General features: G+C 45.2%; 5 protein-coding genes across 7 annotated transcripts; all 5 read right to left on the bottom strand.

Moving 5' to 3' along the window:
• Window positions 1-634: 634 nt before the first annotated feature.
• Window positions 635-1,693, bottom strand: LOC121879657 (cuticle protein 19-like). The gene is made up of 2 exons (XM_042386342.1): window positions 1,622-1,693; window positions 635-1,201 (listed from the first exon to the last, which is right to left on the bottom strand). Exons 1-2 carry the CDS (start codon window positions 1,634-1,636, stop codon window positions 848-850), a joined length of 369 nt encoding a protein of 122 aa, XP_042242276.1. The 5' UTR covers window positions 1,637-1,693; the 3' UTR covers window positions 635-847.
• LOC121879656 (cuticle protein 19-like) lies at window positions 635-6,036 on the bottom strand. 2 transcript variants are annotated; one of them, XR_006091387.1, is made up of 3 exons: window positions 5,940-6,036; window positions 4,758-5,253; window positions 635-705 (listed from the first exon to the last, which is right to left on the bottom strand). XR_006091387.1 is itself a non-coding variant. In XM_042386341.1 (2 exons), exons 1-2 carry the CDS (start codon window positions 5,952-5,954, stop codon window positions 4,900-4,902), a joined length of 369 nt encoding a protein of 122 aa, XP_042242275.1. In that variant the 5' UTR covers window positions 5,955-6,036; the 3' UTR covers window positions 4,683-4,899. The 2 variants fall into 2 exon arrangements, 1 of the variants encoding a protein (XP_042242275.1); XM_042386341.1 differs by lacking the exon at window positions 635-705 and having other exon boundaries at window positions 4,683-5,253.
• Window positions 6,037-8,200: 2,164 nt separating this feature from the next.
• LOC121879639 (cuticle protein 19-like) lies at window positions 8,201-9,216 on the bottom strand. Its single transcript, XM_042386312.1, has 2 exons — window positions 9,127-9,216; window positions 8,201-8,771 (listed from the first exon to the last, which is right to left on the bottom strand). Exons 1-2 carry the CDS (start codon window positions 9,139-9,141, stop codon window positions 8,418-8,420), a joined length of 369 nt encoding a protein of 122 aa, XP_042242246.1. The 5' UTR covers window positions 9,142-9,216; the 3' UTR covers window positions 8,201-8,417.
• A 2,653-nt stretch (window positions 9,217-11,869) lies between these two features.
• Window positions 11,870-13,077, bottom strand: LOC121879655 (cuticle protein 19-like). Its single transcript, XM_042386340.1, has 2 exons — window positions 12,991-13,077; window positions 11,870-12,445 (listed from the first exon to the last, which is right to left on the bottom strand). The coding sequence occupies exons 1-2, from the start codon at window positions 13,003-13,005 to the stop codon at window positions 12,092-12,094; spliced, it is 369 nt and encodes a 122-aa protein (XP_042242274.1). The 5' UTR covers window positions 13,006-13,077; the 3' UTR covers window positions 11,870-12,091.
• Window positions 11,870-17,025, bottom strand: LOC121879653 (cuticle protein 19-like). Of its 2 annotated transcripts, XR_006091386.1 has the most exons (3): window positions 16,953-17,025; window positions 15,626-16,179; window positions 11,870-12,033 (listed from the first exon to the last, which is right to left on the bottom strand). XR_006091386.1 is itself a non-coding variant. In XM_042386339.1 (2 exons), the coding sequence occupies exons 1-2, from the start codon at window positions 16,965-16,967 to the stop codon at window positions 15,802-15,804; spliced, it is 393 nt and encodes a 130-aa protein (XP_042242273.1). In that variant the 5' UTR covers window positions 16,968-17,025; the 3' UTR covers window positions 15,469-15,801. The 2 variants fall into 2 exon arrangements, 1 of the variants encoding a protein (XP_042242273.1); XM_042386339.1 differs by lacking the exon at window positions 11,870-12,033 and having other exon boundaries at window positions 15,469-16,179.
• Between the last annotated feature and the right edge of the window lie 2,531 nt (window positions 17,026-19,556).

Here is a 19,556-nt window from a genome sequence, read left to right as displayed (position 1 = left end):
GCGGTTATGGCCAGACGTAATCCACAGTTTTCACGCAACACCGACCATCACACCTTACAACACAACCCACAACCGTTCCTAATAACGCTCTTGATGACTTGTTACACGTCAGGTTTTGGGGGAGAGAGAGAGAGAGTATGGAATCAATGAGAGACAAAGATGAGTTGTAAATGTGGAACAATTGTGAACATGAGAAACAGTAAGATAGAGAGAGACAGAAATATACTGAGATAGTAAGATAGTATTTTATTATTGTTATTATTATCATTGATCTTGCTACTATTATTATTTTTGTTATTATTGTTATTATTGTTGTTTTCATTATTATTATTATCACAGATGAAAAACCTGTAAGTGAACTATCAAAGGTGATCATGAAGGGAGTACTGCAACACTCATCACTGTCACAGGTAAGCTGACTCACGTAATTACCTAAATCACCTGTATTTTCACGGCTCAGGTGGCGGTAATGACGCTAATCTGTAAAGTGATCTCCCCCCTTATATAGTATGTGTGGTCATCATGTCAGCCATCAATCGTCTGGGCGTCATCAGTCAGTAAGCAACTCGTGTGAACAACATATCACTAATAATGGGTCAGTTTCACGTAATATTCCTCCTTAATAAAACAAATATTTCGTACTCGTCATTGTATTTTATTTACAACAATAATTTAATGTTGTTCTCACGGCGGCCACCAGAGGACCTTAAGTTATGGCAAGATAATACATTAAGTTACATCATGGAGGGCAGGACCGTCCGCCCCACTCTGGGACACTGCCAAGCTGACCTGTCGCAGCTTGGTGGGCGTGTAGAGTGGGCGGTGGCAGTCCTCGGGCTGTTGGGGCTTAGGCGTAGGGGGCAGGTGGCCCGTAGGGGGCTGGTGCGGGGGCGGGGTAGGAGGCCTCCCCCTCGTAGGCGACTTCAGCGACGTAGCCGTTGGTGTGGTCGGCGTTGAAGGTGACGATCTGGGTGCGGCCGTCGGGCAGGAGCACCCTGTAGGAGCCGGAGGTCACGGTGCCGTCGCTGTTCTCGTCGTGGGCGAAGTCGTTGCCGGTGTAGTCGTCTTTGACGGCGTAGGCAAAGTCGTAGGGCATACCTGGCTCCTTGTAGGTATGGGTAGGAGGAGGCCCGTAGGACTGGGGGGTGTCGGGGCGGGGGACGGCGCAGGCCACAGCCACTAGGGCGGCCACCACGAAGACCTGAGCCACAAGAGATGGTTAGTGGTGTGTTATAGTGAGGAGGGTACAGTACAGGTGAGTGGTCTGTACAGGAAGAATAAAGAGCACTGTAGGTGAGATAAAGGAGAGAGGTGCCACCAGGGGGAGACGCTGGGGCCATAACACGAGACACTGAAAACCTTAGCTGTTGTCATCTGGTGAGGCTAACGCATCTTACCTGTGACGAGAGCAGTTATAGTTTACAGTAGATCTTAGTAGGTAGTTAAGATAAAGTTAAGTAGACGTTGTCGCAGAATTAAACCAATAATAAGGTAGAGTTCATAATGTATCTCAGGAGTCGACTTTAGGTCAGATAAAGTGAAAATAAAAGCTCTTGTTTAGTTACTGTTTAAATAGATTGTATGCTGGGGTGTGAGGAAGGACCAAGTGTGTAGTACTCACCTTGGCAGACATCATGTTGCTTGTTGTGTTGCTGACTGAGTTGTGATGCCGGACTGCACCAGGCGCCGCTACTTATACTACCAGCCCACCACCCCCACCCCCTTAGTAACGTCATCAACACCAAACGACAACACCCACCCTCAAATAAACACGAGAGACACACAAACAAGCACTAAATTTAGAAAGTTTGTTAATAAGCGTAAACTAAAAATCTGTTAATTGCTACTGAAGATATTTTTAGTGCTAATTTATTACAGTGAGACCTCTTTTTAACGGACTGTATAGAGATGAAAGTTCGTTATATCGAGGGTCCGTTATATGTGAAAACCTCCAGCTAACGAACTATATAGAGATGATAGTCCGTTATATAGAGGGTCCGCTATATGTGAAAACCTCCATCTAACGAACTATATAGAGATGAAAGTCCGGTATATCGAGGGTTCATTATATGTGAAATTTATCATTTAACGGATCATATGTAGAAAGAAGTCCGTTATATGGAGCTTGATTAGGTTAGGTTAGGTTAGGTTAGGTTAGGTTAGGTTAAATGGAACTTGTTGGAGATTCATAGTTGTTATTATCTTGTTATGGGAGTCTGTCTGTCTGTCTGTCTGTCTATATATCTCTTTGATGACTATCTGTCTTTCTTTCTGGTGTGTGTGTGTGTGTGTGTGTGTGTGTGTGTGTGTGTGTGTGTGTGTGTGTGTGTGTGTGTGTGTGTGTGTGTGTGTGTGTGTGTGTGTGTGTGTGTGTGTGTGTGTGTCTCTGTGTGTGTGTCTGTGTGTGTGTGTCTGTGTGTGTGTGTGTGTGTGTGTGTGTGTGTGTGTGTGTGTGTGTGTGTGTCTGTGTGTGTGTGTGTGTGTGTGTGTGTGTGTGTGTGTGTGTGTGTGTGTGTGTCTGTGTGTGTGTCTGTGTGTGTGTGTGTGTGTGTGTGTGTGTGTGTGTGTGTGTGTGTGTGTGTGTGTGTCTATCTGTGTGAACTAGTTGTCATAACTCATAAAACTCCTACTTATAGTTACTCGTAATAAAACACGTCTTTACAACCACTAACACCACAAATACAACTTTTTCTAATACATTCATTAATATCTAAACTATTTTCTCCCCAATTTAAGAGTAACCAAATCTAGCATTGAGAAACTATAAACAATTAAAGGCGAAAAGCAAAACAAAAAAGCATTGGGTCACTCTGTTCAGGGGCGTGTTTCTCGAAGCGGCCTCAGAGGGTCTTGGTGGGGATGTTGCAGCGACTACTGGCCTAAATCTTTTTCCTTGATAAACAAAACATGGTAACTGAGGAATAAAAACTGGGTAGATCAAGACTATAAAGCTAAAACGAGTCAACCAATTATTATTATTAGAATAACTTTAGTAAATAGGTTATGACTGGATGGTGACACAAAGCGGCCCTGTAGTTTTTTTATTGGGGTAGTTTAATTGAGGTCGTTATATCTTTGTTTTGACCTGTGACCTTGTTTTAGATAGACAGACAGGCCGCACCTCGATTATGCGGTTCAGTTCTGGTGCCCCTATTATAGAATGGATATAAATTCACTAGAGTCGGTGCAGCGAAGAATGACAAAAATGATTCCGGGACTTAGAAACCTTCCATATCAGGATAGGTTAAAGAAACTTAACTTGCATTCCCTAGAAAGACGAAGAGTGCGGGGAGATATGATAGAAGTATTTAAGTGGGTGAAAGGAATCAATAAAGGGGATATAGATAAAGTTCTTATAATATCCGAGCAGGATAGGACTCGGAGCAACGGATTCAAGTTGGATAAGTTTAGGTTTAGGAGGGAGATAGGAAGAAACTGGTTCACAAATAGGGTGGTGGACGAGTGGAACAAGCTTAGCAACTTTGTAGTAAGTGCGGGAACTCTGGAAAGTTTCAAAAGGAAGCTAGATAGATTCATGGATGATAGAGAGTGGGAGTAACTCTCGACAGGAGCTGCCATGCACAGGCCAACCGGCCTATTGCAGACTCCTTATTTTCTTATGTTCTTATGTTCTTATAGATAGATAGATATTTGTACAGTAAAATCACTATACAAGTTCACGTTTTCATTATGTATAGACGGTGCAGGTAAGTCGATGCTAATTAAGATGACCCAAGACAGGTGTTAAGACTTTATTTTAACTTGGTGGTTGTGTGTGTTGAGGTGACGGATCACATGAAGATTAGCCCATCTCTAGCTTATTTCATCACGATGCTAACCTAACCAAACCAAATTTAACCACACTAACCTAACCTAACCCAGTACAGTGTTATATTTTGTTAACGAGGTCTTTTAAGGTAATTTGGGGTCATGTAAATTTATGTAAGGTTAAATAGAGGTATGTTAGGTTAAATGAGGTTATGTAACGTCAGATAAGGTCAGGCTAGGTCAAATAAGGTCAGAAAACGAAAGACACTAAAGGGTTGTCCCATAAAGGTGTGTTTGGCATCATATTAAAGCTCTTGGTGAGGTGATTCATTTTCACTTCATTAACTCGAGTGTTGAGCCTGACCGTGTGGCTACAGAGGTCATGTTGGGTCATAGGTCATTATCTGAAAACAGTGTCAGGGTTGTAGCGTATGTTGTGTAGGTGACCCAGCCTGGTGTACAGAGGTCAAAATGGGTAATAATATAGCACAGGTCATCCATATTTAAGGTAGTTTCTTCCGCTTATCAGTTTTGAAATCATATGACCTTACATGTCTGTAGGTCACAAGGTCGACCCTAGAGCTTCAGTTATAAAGGTGAAAGTCATTTGTCTCGTCAGTAACACCTTCCTATGACCAGACCTTCTGATGTTCATATTTATGACGTCATACCCCCCCCTGTTGTCTCTTGATACACAAACACTGTGAGCTGTTGAGTGGGAAACTTTTTACGTAAGTTACATCAGGTCATCAGCTGTACGGGATGGTTGAGAGGAAGGGTCAGGTGTTTAATTTGACGCTCACCAAGCAGGTGAATATGTGTGTCACTTATGTGGGATGGTCTATATAGGGAGTATTGACTTAGTACCTCCGGGACATACCCAGGTATCTATTTCAATCAGTAAAATTCTTATATATTTATCGTAAATGTCTTTATTTACAGGGATAATTTACAACCACTGTAAGTCTTTGTGGCGGCCGCCAGAAGACCTTAAGTTATGGCAAGATAATACATTAAGTTACATCATGGAGGGCAGGACCGTCCGCCCCACTCTGGGACACTGCCAAGCTGACCTGTCGCAGCTTGGTGGGCGTGTAGAGTGGGCGGTGGCAGTCCTCGGGCTGTTGGGGCTTAGGCGTAGGGGGCGGGTGGCCCGTAGGGGGCTGGTGCGGGGGCGGGATAGGAGGCCTCTCCCTCGTAGGCGACTTCAGCGACGTAGCCGTTGGTGTGGTCGGCGTTGAAGGTGACGATCTGGGTGCGGCCGTCGGGCAGGAGCACCCTGTAGGAGCCGGAGGTCACGGTGCCGTCGCTGTTCTCGTCGTGGGCGAAGTCGTTGCCGGTGTAGTCGTCCTTGACGGCGTAGGCAAAGTCGTAGGGCATACCTGGCTCCTTGTAGGTATGGGTAGGAGGAGGCCCGTAGGACTGGGGGGTGTCGGGGCGGGGGGCGGCGCAGGCCACAGCCACTAGGGCGGCCACCACGAAGACCTGAACCACAAGAGATGGTTAGTGGTGTGTTATAGTGAGGGGGTGTACATAATGGTGTACACAAGGGGCTAAGTTTAGATGATGACACAAGTTAGTTCTTAATACCAGTAACTTCCAAGAGCAGTATAGTGTGAGATGAAGACAAGAGCAGTATAGTGTGAGGTGAAGACAAGAGCAGTATAGTGTGAGGTGACGACAAGAGCAGTATAGTGTGAGGTGAAGACAAGAGCAGTATAGTGTGAGGTGAAGACAAGAGCAGTATAGTGTGAGGTGAAGACAAGAACTGTATAGTGTGAGGTGAAGACAAGAGCAGTATAAGACAAGAGCAGTATAGTGTGAGGTGAAGACAAGAGCAGTATAGTGTGAGGTGAAGACAAGAGCAGTATAGTGTGAGGTGAAGACAAGAGCAGTATAGTGTGAGGTGAAGACAAGAGCAGTATAGTGTGAGGTGAAGACAAGAGCAGCATAGTGTGAGGTGAAGACAAGAGCAGTATAGTGTGAGGTGAAGACAAGAACTGTATAGTGTGAGGTGAAGACAAGAGCAGTATAGTGTGAGGTGAAGACAAGAACTGTATAGTGTGAGATGAAGACAAGAGCAGTATAGTTTATGGTGAGGACAAGAGCAGTATAGTGTGAGGTGGACAAGGGTGCAGCAGGTGAGGAAGGACCAAGTGTGTAGTACTCACCTTGGCAGACATCATGTTGCTTGTTGTGTTGCTGACTGAGTTGTGATGCCGGACTGCACCAGGCGCCGCTACTTATACTACCAGCCCACCCTTCCCCCCTTAGTGACGTCATCAGTACTGTAGTAGCTCTGACTTGCAACAAAATAAACAGAGAGAGAAGGTGGTCGTTCTCTCCTCATGTTGCCACCTTGATCTCTAAACCTTAGTAGCATGGCAGCGGGTGTAGTGGTGGCGGTGGTTAATCTGTTATGTCACGTCGGTATAATGTATGTCTTTCCCTGACCTTCTTCGGTGATTCTTTGGTCTTATGAGTATACCATCTTCAGGGGTCCTTGTGTGTGTGTGTGTGTGTGTGTGTGTGTGTGTGTGTGTGTGTGTGTGTGTGTGTGTGTGTGTGTGTGTGTGTGTGGATATTAAACCTAACCTAACCTATAAAATACGTTGAGCCCCAATGGTTTTTCGTAGATGTCAAAGTTGTTGGCTCATATATCGCTAGAGCGGTGTGTTCGAGGGCGAGGTACATCAAGGGCGAGGTACGTCAAGGGCGGGGTACATCAAGGGTGAGGTACATCACGGGCGGTACGTCAAGGGCAGGATCATCAAGGCCGGGGTACATAAAGGGCAGGCATCGGGCCGGGGTACATCAAGGGCGGGGTACATCAAGGGCGGGTACATCAAGGGCGGGTACGTCAAGGGCGGAGTACATCAAGGGCGGGGTACATCAGGGCGGGTACATCAAGGGCGGGGTACGTCAGGGCGGGGTACATAAAGGGCGGGGTAAGTCAAGGGCGAGGTACGTCAAGGGCGAGGTACGTCAAAGGCAAGGTACGTCAAGGGCGGGGTACATCAAGGGCGGGGTACTTCAAGGGTGAGATACTTCAAGGGCGAGGTACAGCACCAGCCGACTCACCTGAAGACGCGCAGCAGTTCATTAAGGCAGGTAAACCACAGAACGTGAGGCGCCTTGGTCCATTATATCTTAACCTACGTGTCGGGAGCCTGGAGGAGGGCGTGTGCTGCAGGTGACACGCCAAGGTGATGGTGGCTTTCACCTACTGTCTACATGCGCGTTTATACATACATACTGTACTTACATACATACATACATGCATACATATTGTAACCGCCTCAGTTAAGGACGGTCGGGTGACGAGCAAGTCTAAGAGAAAGATTGAAACCCGCCTTTTGACGCATTCAATATTTATTGATACCTGCAAAGAACAAGGCGTTCATTAGTATTACATGGTGATCCATCTGATACATAATTTGTTAGTCTCACACAATTTTATCTCAGCTACATAAGATCATTTAACATAGTGACATAATATAAAGTTCATAACTATATTGATCTTAGTTGCGCTTCATTCCACATTGTCTTATTGCTCTAGATAAGGTAGAAAACTAGTCGGCATAATTAGTCCTCAATATTTCAGTACTGAGGGGTACATCATCACGCAGGCTGTACTTACAAGTGCGGGTCGATGTAAATCAGTATGGTGTTCCAAGAGACAACAGTACTGCGTAAATTGTCTAAGCATAAAACTCAGGGACAGGATTGAGAGTTGCTCACAGTATGGCTGTAGAAGGTGAACTGCGCGTCAGAGAGGCCAGACAGTCACGACACCTGCCGAACTGTCTATTCAGCAGGAACCAGGACCGCTTGGCTGTAAACATCCCTCAGCTCTCCCCTCTCCTACATCAGGTCACGATGTACTGGGTCGTAGGCTGAGGGATTTATATTTGTTTGGGTAAGGTGACACTCGTAGACGGCACATAGGCTGAGCCGCTGGGAGGCAGGCAGCAAATGCCAGCACTGTGTAGCTGAAGCCAGCGGCGATAACACATACATACATACATACATACATACATACATACATACATACATACATACATAAAAGCTTCCGTTTCTTCCTCGTCTTTTTCTTAATTTATGAAGATGCTTTCCACACACACACACACACACACACACACACACACACACCAGTCTTCAGATAACAGTATAGTTCTCCAGAATCTGTTTGACTCTTTCTTACATTCGGTGGGTGACAGTTGGTGGGTATTATTGGGTGTTGTGTAATGTGGAAACTTTGCATGATGGTTAGGTTTTGTTAGGTTAGCTTACAAACTACACACTTTTAATGACTAGTAACAGATAAATATCATTATAAGGTTGGCCACAGTTCATGTCAGGTTGTGGAGGTGAGGGATGCGTATCTCTTATTGCCTTCTATGAGGCGGCTGTTACCAGTAAAATTCTTATGTATTTATCGTAAATGTCTTTATTTACAAGAATACTTTACAACCACTGTAAGTCTTTGTGGCGGCCGCCAGAAGACCTTAAGTTATGGCAAGATAATACATTAAGTTACATCATGGAGGGCAGGACCGTCCGCCCCACTCTGGGACACTGCCAAGCTGACCTGTCGCAGCTTGGTGGGCGTGTAGAGTGGGCGGTGGCAGTCCTCGGGCTGTTGGGGCTTAGGCATAGGGGGCAGGTGGCCCGTAGGGGGCTGGTGCGGGGGCGGGGTAGGAGGCCTCCCCCTCGTAGGCGACTTCAGCGACGTAGCCGTTGGTGTGGTCGGCGTTGAAGGTGACGATCTGGGTGCGGCCGTCGGGCAGGAGCACCCTGTAGGAGCCGGAGGTCACGGTGCCGTCGCTGTTCTCGTCGTGGGCGAAGTCGTTGCCGGTGTAGTCGTCCTTGACGGCGTAGGCAAAGTCGTAGGGCATACCTGGCTCCTTGTAGGTATGGGTAGGAGGAGGCCCGTAGGACTGGGGGGTGTCGGGGCGGGGGACGGCGCAGGCCACAGCCACTAGGGCGGCCACCACGAAGACCTGAGCCACAAGAGATGGTTAGTGGTGTGTTATAGTGAGGGGGTGTACATAATGGTGTACCTAATGGTGTACATAATGGTGTACATAGTGCTGTACACAAGGGGCTAAGTTTAGATGATGACACAAGTTAGTTCTTAATACCAGTAACCTCCAAGAGCAGTATAGTGTGAGATGAAGACAAGAGCAGTATAGTGTGAGGTGAAGACAAGAGCAGTATAGTTTATGGTGAGGACAAGAGCAGTATAGTGTGAGGTGAAGACAAGAGCAGTATAGTTTATGGTGAGGACAAGAGCAGTATAGTGTGAGGTGGACAAGGGTGCAGCAGGTGAGGAAGGACCAAGTGTGTAGTACTCACCTTGGCAGACATCATGTTGCTTGTTGTGTTGCTGACTGAGTTGTGATGCCGGACTGCACCAGGCGCCGCTACTTATACTACCAGCCCACCACCCCCCACCCCCTTAGTGACGTCATCAACACCAAACGACAACACTCACCTCCTTCAACATAAACACACAAAAAATGAATGTGTGTTTATGTATTAGTTTGTCTCTAGCATCGTTCCTTAACTCAATGTTTTGTATTAGTGTTAGTTAGTTAGTGTTGTTGTTATTATTAAAGGTCAAAGGCATAACCATTGGCTGTAAGAACAACTCTGGATCTGACCTTTTATAATTTAGTTTGACCTTCACAAGTCTTTAACAAGTTGACCTGTTTTAGTTTATTCTTATTCAGGGTCACTATAGGTGTGTCTTGTGAGAGCCTGATGATGATGATAATTGATGATAATGATACTAATAATGATGACGTGTAATTACGTGGTTTGTGTTAATTAATCGACCCCATCATTAGTGCTGTTGCTATAAGACTTGAGAGATTATTTACCATCTACTTATCATAGAAGACTAACACACACACACAGACTAGAAGGAACCACTGTGATACCGTTGTTCTTCTCTCTATCATAAACTGTTCTGGTAACTTATCTAAATCAGTTTGTGTTGTTGTTTGAGATTGATAAGTTAAGCCTCGCAGAGGTGTCAAACCCATGGCCCGCGGGCAAAATGTGGCCCTTGGGATGGCCAGGTGTGGCCCGTGGGATGACAGTAAAATTTATCAGGTCGTGTAATTATGATAGAAATAGATATGGAGGAAAAATGCAGATATGAATGAGTCGGTAAATTCCGAAATGATCTTTACATCATTGTGGCAATAATTGACTTTACTGTATATTGTTAATGCTAGTAATAACACTCCTGTAAAGGGGAAATGATTATAAATAATGCACACACACACACACACACATATATATATATATATATATATATATATATATATATATATATATATATATATATATATATATATATATATATATATATATATATATATATATATATATATATATATATATATATATATGCCTTTTGCTATCCTATTATTAGTGTTAATCATGTTTATTAAGTAAAGTGAATTTTACATACTTAAGATCAGACAAACCCAATTGAGGTATTCCTGGTAAGCCAGGTAAGGCAATGTGTGAAGCTGTAAACTTCAATCCTGCAAATATGTGATATAGCACTTGTGTTGGCCCTGAAGAGGGTAACTAAAATAAGAATTGGCCCTCGAAAGGTTTTGAGTTTGACACCACTGACTGTTAAGGTTTACAGGAGGCACTGTAAGGGACTGTGGCCCGATGTAAAGGTGTGAGAGTGAGTGGTACCTGTCTTAATTTACCTGGGTATTGAACCAAGGAGAAGGAGGAGGGCGGTGATGGGGAGGGGGTGTTGGGGGTGCTGGGTAGACGGTATTATGGTGCTGGGTACTGCGCCATCATCTCAGCTCCTGCGTTAATAATGCTCCTACACCACCACAATAGTGTCATGGATGTAAACAATAATCATCATCATTGTATCTAGATCATTTAATATAGACAGATCTGACGGCATCATTCTTACCTGTCCTGTGTTTTAATTAACCTCATAACTCAAGTGAGAAAAAGTCAAAATATCTGGTTATTGTTTTTGTTGTTCTTGTTTTGTTGTTCTTGTTAATGTTGCTGTTGTTGTTATTTGTATTACTGAAGTCAATGATATCTGAGGAATGTTTACTTCACCTTCAGATAATTTAAGCCTCAGACACACGATCCTGAGACAGTGTTCATAGAGGGTTGAGGTGGAGGGTGTGATACCTGTAGGTGATTAAGGATTATTACCTGTGCTCTGTTGTTTGTCTCTGTGGTTGATGGTGATATGTACACCTGTGGTTTTAGTGCTTCGTATTAGATGTTGTTTGTGTGTGTGTGTGTGTGTGTGTGTGTGTGTGTGTGTGTGTGTGTGTGTGTGGCCACTTAGAATACCTATAGTCAGCCCTGTAAACACAAATACCTTTTCTACAAACTTTAATTGAGAAACATTTGATATGTCCCATTTAGCTAATAACGTCACCAGTCATTAGCGGGGAGGTGGCTGACTTGAACGTCTTTAAACACTGACTTGCTGATGCTCGTTCACCTGTCAGCATGTGAAGATTAGACACCTCAGCTTATTTCACCGTGATGATTAAACACCCTAATGCTAACCTAACCTAACATATTTGAACTTAACCTAACATTAACTTAATCTAATTTAACCTAACCTAACCTATCTTAACCTAACTTAACATAACATTAACCTAACTTAACATAACATTAACCTAACCCACCAGGTAGAGCTGATTGATCAGGTGTTAGCAAATGAAGGGGGTGGTTAATCTTCAGGTGCTCCGAGCAAGTACCAACAAGTGACGCCACACGATGGTCTGGTTGTATTGACACAGTAAGGTCGGCGTCAACAAGGTCGTAAAACACATCCACTTAAGGTCAAATATAAACTGGTGAAAAACTAAGATTTGACTAGTTCTGTGATGACGTCATTACCGAGAAACAGAAAGGGAGGGGGTGGTGTTGTATTTATATAAAATTGTTAAGATTGTATTTTGTAGTTCCTAGCTTGACTCGTCTATGATAACTATAGTAAAGTGTTCTTGGAGCCATGAGTGACGTCACCAGGTGTAGACAGGTGGCGCTGCTCACTGTGAGGAAGGTATTACCAGTAAATTACTTGTTTTGTGATCGTAAATGTCTTTATTTACAAAAATAATTTACAACCACTGTAAGTCCTTGTGGCGGCCGCCAGAGGACCTTAAGTTATGGCAAGATAATACATTAAGTTACATCATGGAGGGCAGGACCGTCCGCCCCACTCTGGGACACTGCCAAGCTGACCTGTCGCAGCTTGGTGGGCGTGTGGAGTGGGCGGTGGCAGTCCTCGGGCTGTTGGGGCTTAGGCGTAGGGGGCAGGTGGCCCGTAGGGGGCTGGTGCGGGGGCGGGGTAGGAAGCCTCTCCCTCGTAGGCGACTTCAGCGACGTAGCCGTTGGTGTGGTCGGCGTTGAAAGTGACGATCTGGTTGCGGCCGTCGGGCAGGAGCACCCTGTAGGAGCCGGAGGTCAATGAACCGTCACTTTTCTCGTCGTGGGCGAAGTCGTTGCCGGTGTAGTCGTCCTTGACGGCGTAGGCGAAGTCGTAGGGCATACCTGGCTCCTTGTAGGTATGGGTAGGAGGAGGCCCGTAGGACTGGGGGGTGTCGGGGCGGGGGGCGGCGCAGGCCACAGCCACTAGGGCGGCCACCACGAAGACCTGAACCACATGAGCCGGTTAGTGAGGTTTACTGTACACAGTCTCAGTACAGCACAGGGGATGGGAGTCATAAGAACAAAATGTAACAAGTCTCAGGTCTGACTAGTCAAGAGTATAACACTATGTTGTTGTGGACCTTGAGGACAGAGAGGTGTTGGTCCTGTGACATAGAAGGGGAACTAAGGGCATTTGTGGTGTGTTACCGAGTGTTTTATGCTGTGTTACTAAATCACGTGGAGGAGGTAACTGATAAACCTGTAAGTCGGCAGGAGTGTGTGTGGGGGGGGGGGGGGGGGGGATAGGTCAACAAAAACCAGAAGGAGTACATGTGAGGTAAAATACACGTGAATGTGTACGAGTATATGAGGCGACATATGTTCAGTGCACGTGTGGGGTGTTCAGTGCACGTGTGGGGTGTTCAGTGCACGTGTGGGGAGTCCAGTGTACGTGTGGGATGATCAGTGCACGTTTGCGGTGGTCATCTCCCATGTTTGATATTCAGTTCACATGTAACCAGTGAGGAGGACCAAGTGTGTAGTACTCACCTTGGCAGACATCATGTTGCTTGTTGTGTTGCTGACTGAGTTGTGATGCCGGACTGCACCAGGCGCCGCTACTTATACTGCCGCCCACCACCCCCACCCCCTTAGTAACGTCATCTACATAATAACAACTCTTATCTACATAAACACAACTATTTACCTGAAGTGAAATCAAAGAAAGTTTTGTTTTGTCACCAGATGTCTGTTTTGTGTTTTGTTACTCCTATATTTTCTGTACAAACTGGGGATCACCTGATGATTAGTCCCCTACCTGAGCTTATTTTACCTGGAGATAAGCCAACCTAACGCCATCCTAACCTAATCTATCCTAAAATATTCTAACGTAACCCAGCTTAATTTAATCTAACATAATCTAACCTAACCTAATTTAACCTAACCTTGCCTAACCTAACCCTCACGGGCAGCATCAGGGTGGTTAATCTTCAGGTGAAATAAGCTGGGGTGTCTAATCTACAGGTGACTCGTGACAGCTGCAGGTGTGTGAGGAGCCGAGGGGAGTGTGGCCATGCTCTAGGTGACAGACAAAATCAAGGTTTCACTGACTTTCATGTTTACACTGTGGGAACATTATGATCATCTGGCGATTAGTCCCACCCCAGCTTATTTCACCTAAAGATTAGTCCCACCCCAGCTTATATCATCTGGAGATTAGTCCCACCCCAGCTTATTTCACCTCAAGATTAGTCCCACCTCAGCTTATTTCACCTAAAAATTAGTCCCACCCCAGCTTATTTCACCTAAAAATTAGTCCTACCCCAGCTTATTTCACCTCAAGATTGGTCCCACCCCAGCTTATTTCACCTCAAGATTAGTCCCACCCCAGCTTATATCATCTGGAGATTAGTCCCACCCCAGCTTATTTCACCTCAAGATTAGTCCCACCCCAGCTTATATCATCTGGAGATTAGTCCCACCCAGCTTATATCATCTCAAGATTAGTCCCACCCCAGCTTATATCATCTGGAGATTAGTCCCACCCAGCTTATTTCACCTAAAGATTAGTCCCACCCCAGCTTATTTCACCTAAAGATTAGGCCCACCCAGCTTATTTCACCTCAAGATTAGTCCTACCCCAGCTTATTTCACCTAAAGATTAGTCCCACCCCAGCTTATTTCACCTAAAGATTAGGCCCACCCCAGCTTATTTCACCTCAAGGTTAGTCCCACCCCAGCTCATTTCACCTAAAGATTAGTCCCACCCAGCTTATTTCACCTCAAGATTAGTCCCACCCCAGCTTATTTCCTCAAGATTAGTCCCACCCCAGCTTATTTCACCTCAAGATTAGTCCCACCCCAGCTTATTTCACCTCAAGATTAGTCCCACCCAGCTTATTTCACCTGAAGATTAGTCCCACCCAGCTTATTTCACCTCAAGATTAGTCCCACCCAGCTTATTTCACCTCAGGATTAGTCCCACCCAGCTTATTTCACCTCAAGATTAGTCCCACCCCAGCTTATTTCACCTAAAGATTAGTCCCACCCCAGCTTATTTCACCTCAAGATTAGTCCCACCCCAGCTTATTTCACCTCAAGATTAGTCCCACCCCAGCTTATTTCACCTCAAGATTAGTCCCACCCCAGCTTATTTCACCTCAAGATTAGTCCCACCTCAGCTTATTTCACCTCAAGATTAGTCCCAACCCAGCTTATTTCACCTCAAGATTAGTCCCACCTCAGCTTATTTCACCTGGGGATTAGACACCGTAAAACTACCTTGGGGTTTAGTTTAAGTTAATAATATCAGGAACTTGTGGTTGTTTGAGTGAAGGTTATAGTTCGATGTTGTTGTTATAGTTGTTGTAGTTGTTGTTGTTGTTGTTAAGTTTGTTTACCAAGATGTTGTTCCTTTGTTAGTTATATAGTGAAGGTCTTTGAGGCAATGTTGGGTGATGTTGATGACTGTGTGATTGATGAGTCTCTTTTAGCTGTGGCATTGATGGCTGTGATTGACGAGTCTTTTAGCTGTGATTGATGATTGTGGTCTAGCCGTGTTGTTGAGGTTCTTGATATACTCAACAGCTTCATCATCACCGTCACTATTGGCTTCAAGGAGACTGTCCAGCTGGGAGGGTTCATGGAGTGTGTTATTGGCTATTCGATTAAGTTTCCTGCTGTGTGTCAGTGTATCCCGGGGGTAAACGTGTACAGTGTATATGTTTAACAGTGTGTGGTGTATCGAAGGCTTATTATACAGTGTATTACCGTCACACAGTACCTAGCGGGTCGCCAGGTCTGTAGGATTCACCCTACCGTGATCGGGGTCTTGGATGGAAATAAATTTTCGGACGGTGTAGTGTGGATGATGATCAGCCAGTCACAGGGTACGTGTTGGTGTGTGTTGTTACTGTTTGGTTTTGGTCATATTGTCATACACTAGCCTGTGTGACAACATATACAGTGATGTGTGGATTTCATTTAGTTTTAAGTTATGGGAGAAACAGTTTTCAGTAACAGCCATCGTAATCGTAAATGCCTTTATTTACAAAAAATAATTTACTACCATTCAAAGTCTTTGTGGCGGCCGCCAGAGGACCTTAAGTTATGGCAAGATAATGCATTAAGTTACATCATGGAGGGCAGGACCGTCCGCCCCACTCTGGGACACTGCCAAGCTGACCTGTCGCAACTTGGGATAAGCTGGGATAAGTCGAGTGCAGGCTGGGATATATCCAGCCGGCATACAAACAAGTGACGAGTGGAGATTACAAGAGTTGAGGAGAAGAGGTGGCACTAGTAGAGGGTGAGGGTGGAGGGCGTGGGGCGTGTAGAGTGGTCCTCGGGTTGTGTTGGGGCTTAGGCGTAGGGGGCGGGTGGCCCGTAGGGGGCTGGTGCGGGTGGCCCGTAGGAGGGGGGTGCGGGGGCGGGGTAGGAGGCCTCTCCCTCGTAGGCGACTTCAGCAACGTAGCCGTTGGTGTGGTCGGCGTTGAAGGTGACGATCTGGGTGCGGCCGTCGGGCAGGAGCACCCTGTAGGAGCCGGAGGTCACGGTGCCGTCGCTCTTCTCGTCGTGGGCGAAGTCGTTGCCTGTGTAGTCGTCCTTGACGGCGTAGGCGAAGTCGAAGGGCATACCTGGCTCCTTGTAGGTATGGGTAGGAGGAGGCCCGTAGGACTGGGGGGTGTCGGGGCGGGGGGCGGCGCAGGCCACAGCCACTAGGGCGGCCACCACGAAGACCTGAACCGCAAGTGAGTCGGTTAGTGAGGGGACGAGTGTACACAGAGAGGCGTGTAGTGTCTGGGTGTTGATCAGCGAGATAATAATTATAGTTTGTGTGAACAATGAGGAGAGTACATTACTCTTAGTGTACATTGAGTACATATGGAGTAAATTTGTAATCATATTTCGTGAAGACAGAGAGTAACACTTGAAGGTAAGCTACTAGAATGTAACAGTCCCGTTCATGGTGTGTTGCTGAGTGTAATAATAATAATACTTAGCATAATACAAATGAACACACTATAACTACACTTTCCCTTGAATAATATTTGTGATTAGGAGGAAATAAAAGTGAATTACATCAATGAGTGTGAGTGTACATAAAGTGTCTCCAGGGTAAGTGTACAGAACATGAACACGTTTAATGTACCATGGTCTGTACAGTACATGACATGAGTGTGATATAGGTGACGTGTGGAGGGGCCGTCTTCAACTGGAACAATATGAACGAAATTTATTAAACAAACATAAAACCTTGAACTTCTCGACTAAACTGACGGAATAATAAAAATAAGTGAGAAAAGATTAGAGTTTTAGTTGAATTAATTGATATTTTATGTATGAAGTAAAATATTAACATATGTGCTGTTAAAATCAATCTTTCATCTGTTAGTGTTGACATAGAGTGGGTGAGAGAGTGCGTAGAGTGGGTGAGAGAATGCGTAGAGCTGGTAAGAGTGTGCGTAGAGTGCGTAACTTAACTCTGGGGCACTAAGCTAGACAGTACTCACCTTGGCAGAGATCATGTTGTTGATGGTTGTGTCGCTGGCTGAGTTGTGATGCCGGGGTTACTTCGCGTCCCCCTTATATACTGTCGACTGCCTGCCTGCCCCTCAAGAGGTTTCGTCATCCACCTCGGGAAAACCTTGGCCCTCCCCCTCAACCCCCATCCTCACCCCCATCCTCACCCCTACCCCACCCCTACCCCATCCTTACACCTCTTCCCCGTACACTATAACAGTAAATCACATTCGTTAGTTTCCCATTTTATGATGTCACGTGATTGGGTGTGATTGTACGTGACATCATAGTGACATCACCATGACGTCACTGCTTGAGAGGAATGATGTCACGGCTCATACCATCGATAAGGGGGGGGGTGTAGAATCCGTGAAGGGGGTTGGTCAAGGAGGCAAATAGCGATGGTTGTGTTGTTAGGAGCAAGGGCGGCCGTGAGTCGTCAAGAGGTGGGTGGCGTAATCGGCCGGGAGTTACTTACGCCCACCACTAAAATTACGCCCACGCCCACGGCCACCATCTTCACCACGCCTCGCTGATTCTACAGACTAGCCAAGGACTCCGAGTATAATGCTTTCTGTAGTGATGATGATAATAATAATTATACAGAATAGTAACAATACAATGAGCAGTCTATTTTATATGTTGTTGCTTCGATATTCGTGGATAATTTGTTTTAGGAAGTGTCGTAAGCAGGTATGTTGTATACTGGGATCACAAACACACAAACACTATCACAAACACAACACCTAACATTATAATCTATCACACAAACACACATCATCATCATCATCAGTATAGTATGGACTCCGTGACAAGGCTAGGTTCCGCTCCAGTACACCCCACCCTCTCACACACACCACCGTACTCCCCCACACGAGGAACTTAGCCAATTATCTATCATTGTTTTGGTTTTTGATATTATGATTGTTTATAATAAGAAGAATTTATTTTATTTTATTTTATTTTTTTTTAGGATTTAATAAGAGTGATTTGTTGGTTTATTTTGTGTTTACAGTTGTTATTGATGGTTTTGTTGCTGTTTGCTTCCTTGCCTCAGCTGTGTTTGTTGACGTCATCTTTTAAAACTTTTACGTCGACTTTTAAGCTTTCACGTCATTTTTTTTAAAGCTTTCACATAATTTTTGTTAAAGCTTTCACATTATCTTTTAAAGCTTTCACGTTAGTTTGTTGTTATTTGTCTTCAGGAAACTTGGTGTTGACGGTGAAGGTCAGCTAAAGGTGTCTGTCAGTCACGGCCACACACACACACACACACACACACACACACACACAGAACAATGACTGGTGTTGTATAATGATTAATGTCTTGGTGTGTTTGAGGTGTTTTTGTGTTTTTTGTAATAGTAGTAGTAGTAGTAGTAGTAGTATCTTCCATCCACACACCCCACACATCCACATACTCCACCTATCCACCCACAATAGCATTCATACTCCTCACACACCCATGTACTCCATCCACCAACCCACAGTAGCTTCCACACTGCCCATCTACCCACTCTCAGAAGCATCCACACTACCCATCCATCCATCCATGCACAGTACCAACTACTCTTCACCGTTTGTGGGTGATCACTTACAGGCTGCCACTTTCACTCAAGAAACCAGAGCAGATGTGTGAGATGTTCCCTCCCTCCCTCCCTCCCTTAGTCAACACGGAACATTCATTATAACCACACCCCTCCCTCCTTCCCTCTCCCATTCCTTTCTTCCCACTCCTTTCCCTTCAATCGCTTCTTTTCAACCTCATTTTTTCTCTCGCCTTCCCCCTGTTCCCTCATTTTTTCTCTCGCCTTCCCCCTGTTCCTTCCTTCTTCCCCCCGTTTCTTCTTACTCTTCCATCATTCCCCACCCCTCCTCCTCCTCCTTACGCTCCTTCCTTTCCTCCTTCCTCCTCTGAAATCCTCAATATCGCACCTTCTCACTCCCAAATATCACCACAGGCACAAAATACTCAACCTACACCCTAACCTTACCCCCCAAACAAAAACAACAACAACAACACCAAAACAACAACAACAACACCAAACAACAACAACAACACCAAAAACAACAACAACAATTGAACAACAGCACACACATCTTCATGATCTTTCGTCAGTCATGTGTGAGGATGAGGTCAGCTGAATCACCCATCGCCTGACTCCGGGGGTCAAGAAGAGGTGGAGAGAGAGAGAGAGAGAGAGAGAGAGAGAGAGTGAAATAATTGACCAAAGAGCGACGGGACGAAAGGCTGTGAGGAGAGTGAGAGAGAGGTAGGTGGAGTAATTGACCTAATGGCGATAGCAGGTATAGTTGGGATCAGGTTAATAGTGTTATAAATTGACGCCAGACGGAGCAAGGTCACACAGTTAACCGGTTTAAATACATGACGAGTGAAGGTTGTGGTTTTTGGGGGAGGTCACCTGAAGAATCTGTACCCCAGTTTATTTCACCTAAAGATTAACCTAACCTAACCTCATCCTCCTGAAATAGCATTAGGATGTGGTTAATGATATACGAGTACAGTTTCATAGACAGTGATTGAGAAAGGTGAGATCTCTATACAGGTACACACAGGTACACACATAAGAACA

Source organism: Homarus americanus, unplaced genomic scaffold (assembly GCF_018991925.1).
Source record: "Homarus americanus isolate GMGI-L3 unplaced genomic scaffold, GMGI_Hamer_2.0 scaffold47790, whole genome shotgun sequence".
In the NCBI taxonomy this organism is placed as follows: Eukaryota; Metazoa; Arthropoda; class Malacostraca; order Decapoda; family Nephropidae; genus Homarus; species Homarus americanus.
Note: the sequence above shows the minus strand (reverse complement) of the source record. Positions and strands in the feature narration are given on the sequence as shown.